Source organism: Carica papaya, chromosome 2, assembly GCF_054855325.1.
Source record: "Carica papaya isolate Zhongbai chromosome 2, ASM5485532v1, whole genome shotgun sequence".
NCBI lineage: Eukaryota > Viridiplantae > Streptophyta > Magnoliopsida > Brassicales > Caricaceae > Carica > Carica papaya.
In genome coordinates, this window is record NC_142310.1 from 7,102,198 (window position 1) to 7,106,340 (window position 4,143).

At 29.2% G+C, this 4,143-nt stretch overlaps 1 protein-coding gene across 1 annotated transcript; it reads right to left on the reverse strand.

Moving 5' to 3' along the window:
• Nucleotides 1-1,029: 1,029 nt before the first annotated feature.
• On the reverse strand, nt 1,030-2,376 carry LOC110824013 (F-box protein At1g30790-like). The gene has a single exon (XM_022054519.2). It carries the CDS (start codon nt 2,289-2,291, stop codon nt 1,107-1,109), a length of 1,185 nt encoding a protein of 394 aa, XP_021910211.2. The 5' UTR covers nt 2,292-2,376; the 3' UTR covers nt 1,030-1,106.
• Nucleotides 2,377-4,143: the final 1,767 nt, after the last annotated feature.

Sequence of the window (4,143 nt, forward strand, 5' to 3'; positions counted from 1 at the left end):
CTAATGTGGCAGTCCCACGTGGCCATTTTTCCGTTTTTTTACTTTTGTCCTAGTTTTTCAAATTATTTTTTAAATATGTCCTTTTTTATTTTCAGTTTGATCCTAATTCTTGAAAATTATTTTCAAATACACCCAAAATACATATTTTTAAAAAAATTTTAAGAAAAAATTAAAATTAAAATTTTCTAAATTTATTGTTAGTATAATTTTAATTATTCCGAACCTAAATTCCGAATTCGACTGTTACATCAAACTTGTAATATAAAAAAAATACGTAAAAATTTTAACTATCATACTGCAGTGTTAGTAAAGATTTCCATTTAAAATTAAATAATTATATTTTTTTTTATCATATGTATGCAGTTATACATAGAGCCAATTCTAAGAGAAAAATCTTAGGAAAATTCATGGACCATGTTTGTTTATATCCAAGGTGTGATGTTAGTTGTATAAATCCAACTTATAAAATTTCTCTTCCATTAATACCAAGATTTTGGGATTGAGGACGATATTTATTGGCACCCTAATGCTCGTATAATCATAGATTCTTCTAATATGGATGTACATGGAATATAATTTTTTTAGTTATATAGAATAAAATATAAATATTATTTTATATGAATAAATTATGGGTAAGTAAAGAAATTTTTAATATAAATATAAAAAATTATTATGCTTCAGTTTCTAGTAAAAAATAAAAATAAATAAAAAAGTATGTTATCAAAAAATTTATATAGTGCATAATTCTAAAATTTGTGTCCCAACTAAAAATTTTTATATCAGATAGAATATCATATTTAGATTTTATTTTTATATTTAAATAAGTAACTATGTATTATTACGTAATGACTGACACTGTGATATTGATTTGGATATACGCACGCATACATGTTTTTTTTTGTGTGTAGTAAAAATATATATATATATACATTATACATAATGAATTTCACAATAAACAAAATGTGTTAATTTGTAAATAAACCATAGACAATAATTGGATTAGTTCTTTTAATTTAAGCTAATCTCATTTAACAAGTTCATCAAACAACTAATCCCCATGAATCAAGAAAAACAAAAAAGTATTAACAATCAGCTTTTCTACAGGTTTACGAAAAGGACACAACATTTTCTTCATAACTGGTAACTGTAACACCATTACAAAAGAAATCAAGAGGTTTATATTCAGGCAACCCCTGTATTCTAACCCTCCTCAGCTTCTGTTTCTCATTATTGTAATAAAACACGTAGAAATGCTTTGATAAAACACTAGGCACCAGTATGACCTCTCCCGTATGAATCGTACCCACAACAACATAATCCTGTTCTCCTCCTATTTTTCTCAAGTAAGGAGGGAAAATTATACTGTGTTTTACCCAGAATTTATCAGGGGAATCGTGTTGAAATAACCAAACACTCACCTTATTGTCGTAGCCAATTCGGGAATCAACAATCCCCAAAGTCCCACAAAATTTTAATAGGGATGATGAATCTGCTAATTTTCCCGCGCCTTCGGGGAGTTGCGTCACCTCGAATGTCTCGTTATGGAGATTGAATCCAACCAGAACAACTCGATCACTTGTCCTGCTCACTGTTACCCAACTCCTGAAATATATCACGCCATTGATGCAAACACTCTCGCGTTGTGGATAATAAGGAGGTCCACCGGGAATTACCCTCCATGATATAGAAGAACTCCCCAGGGTGAACACACAGTACCGGACAAAATTTGGAACTCTGTAATTTGAAGCTTCTCCTGCAACAATCCAGGAATTCAAAACTTTGTAGAGCTTCTCAACGGGGTCAAATCCGAATGAGTTGACGCAGAAGTAAGTAGAGGAGGCGAGAGGGGATTTGAGAGGGCAAACCAAAGGGAGAGCAATGGACTCCCTGGTGCTGGGGTTGCAGATGGTGGCCGAAAGTCCGAAATCCATACAGACAATGCCGTTTACTGAATGAGTTGTGTAACGTGATAATCGAGGCGGCACTATCATACGTCGAATGGCTTGTCCGCCATTGATGTCGGCGGAGAAGAAGGAATGCGCTTGGATTAGCGGGAGTCTGGTGGCGCAAATGATCAGGAGAGCAGGCGGTTTCTTCGGAGCAAGAATGAAATGGTGTTTGGCGAAAGATTGAGCAGTGATCATGGAGGCGCAGAGTTTGGAAACGCAGCGGAAACGGACTAAGGACTTGACAGGAAGCTTAATGAGAATGTCGAGGATGATATCGGGAGGAACAGGAGAGCGGGAGAGAGTCATGCTCTTGAGAGGACGTCTAGTGATCTTCTTCTTCATCCTCGCATGGATTTCCCAGTGGAAATGCCAGGGAATTTGCACTGGATTCAGTTTAAGAAGATTTGACCAATTTTCAAATTTCCCAATTCCCCCTTCTTTTATATAAACTTACAATTATAAACATTACACACACACACATACACACATCATTCGCAGCACACATGAATTTCATGTTCCAACGAATCATAAATTTTTATTTTTTAAATACTTCTCCTCCCACTTTTGCCACTTGTCACAGACAATCTATGCCTGAGCTTCATCTAAAACGGACGAATTTCTCTTCTGATTTTCTTTTTCAATTTAAATAAATTTTCTTACATTTAAATCAATTTGAATTCAAATTAATTTATCATTATGGCAAAATTCTATTACAGTAATAATTTAAATTTTTAATTATTTCTTTTTTTTTTCCCATATTACTAAACTTTCCTTTAAAGTTAATATTCTTCTGTTTAATTTTCATTTTCACCTCCTTTGACTGCTTTTTTAGGTTATTTCATAAAAATTATTTGAACAAATTTTTCATAAGGTAAAGTATTTTTATAATTAGTTGAACATTATACATGGAAGAAAATATTTAGTATTTATGTTATTTATTAATAAAATAATAAATTAGATAATTAAAAAATAAATTTTTTGAAAAAAAATTAAATAATTTCTTTTCTCATTTTTCCTAAATATAAAGAAATAGAAACATAGAATTTTTAATTTAAGAAAAATGATAAATGCTCATCATCTTCTCCTTATTTATTTATTTTTTATCAAAATAAATGAATGAAAGTAGCATAGAGTGCAGATAGTATTGTACAGTACATTTTTATGAATTGGTATAGTACTATCGTTTTTTTGTACCTTAATTTATAAATTTTATTTGTTTATCGTGCTTATAAATTAAATATTTAGATGTCTAATAATTTATTTTTTTTTTTGAAAAAAAAAATCATATTGATTATATTAAAAGTTAAGTAATTTAATTAATTTTTGTCAAAATTAATTATTACTAACATTAATAGATGTGTACATATAAAATTATGTCTGAAATACCAAATATAAATAAATTTGAGACAGCCACCCAAATTTAAGATATTATCAATATAATATTATTACTTTTCTATTACAACAAAATATATATATTAATTTAAATAAGTGGATTAATTAGTGGCTGTTGCATGCTTCAGAATTAATTAATTTATTACGGGAAGCTTTAGCCGTGTGATTGCGTCACTCTCAAGTCTTGTTTCTTTTTAGAAGAAAAATAATTAATACAAAAATTATGACGTAATACAATGAGGACAAATTCATTTTATATAGAATTTAAAAGTCAAATATTTTAAATTTTATACCCTTCAAATTGATATGATATTTTTTTAAGGCGCATTTACCAGTCAAATAGGATAGTCAGAGTCAATCACCTTTGAATTCATAATAGACATATACATTAATCCATTAAATATTTCATTAATCCACCAACTAAACATATTATTATTTTTTTTTATAAAGTAAGATTTAAATAAATATAAAAAGATTTTATGGACAAAGACTATAAAATAGCATTAAGAATTGGACCAATTAAATTATTGTAGATGACCATTTTATTATATTGTTTTATTTCTATTTATCCAACTTATTTTACTCTTACAAAAGTTAAACATAATTTTTTTTTTCAATTTATGTATAGAAGTCGTGAATTATTTTTTAGCACCCTGTTAAGACTCATTCCTTCAATCTTTTAAAAGAACAAAAGAATATCAATCACTTTTGCACAAAAAAAAAAATCATTGTAAGGGATGCAAAATGACTATTTGTTGAGCACTGAACCTCTACGATCAAGAAGTACCATGGTCGCGAAAGC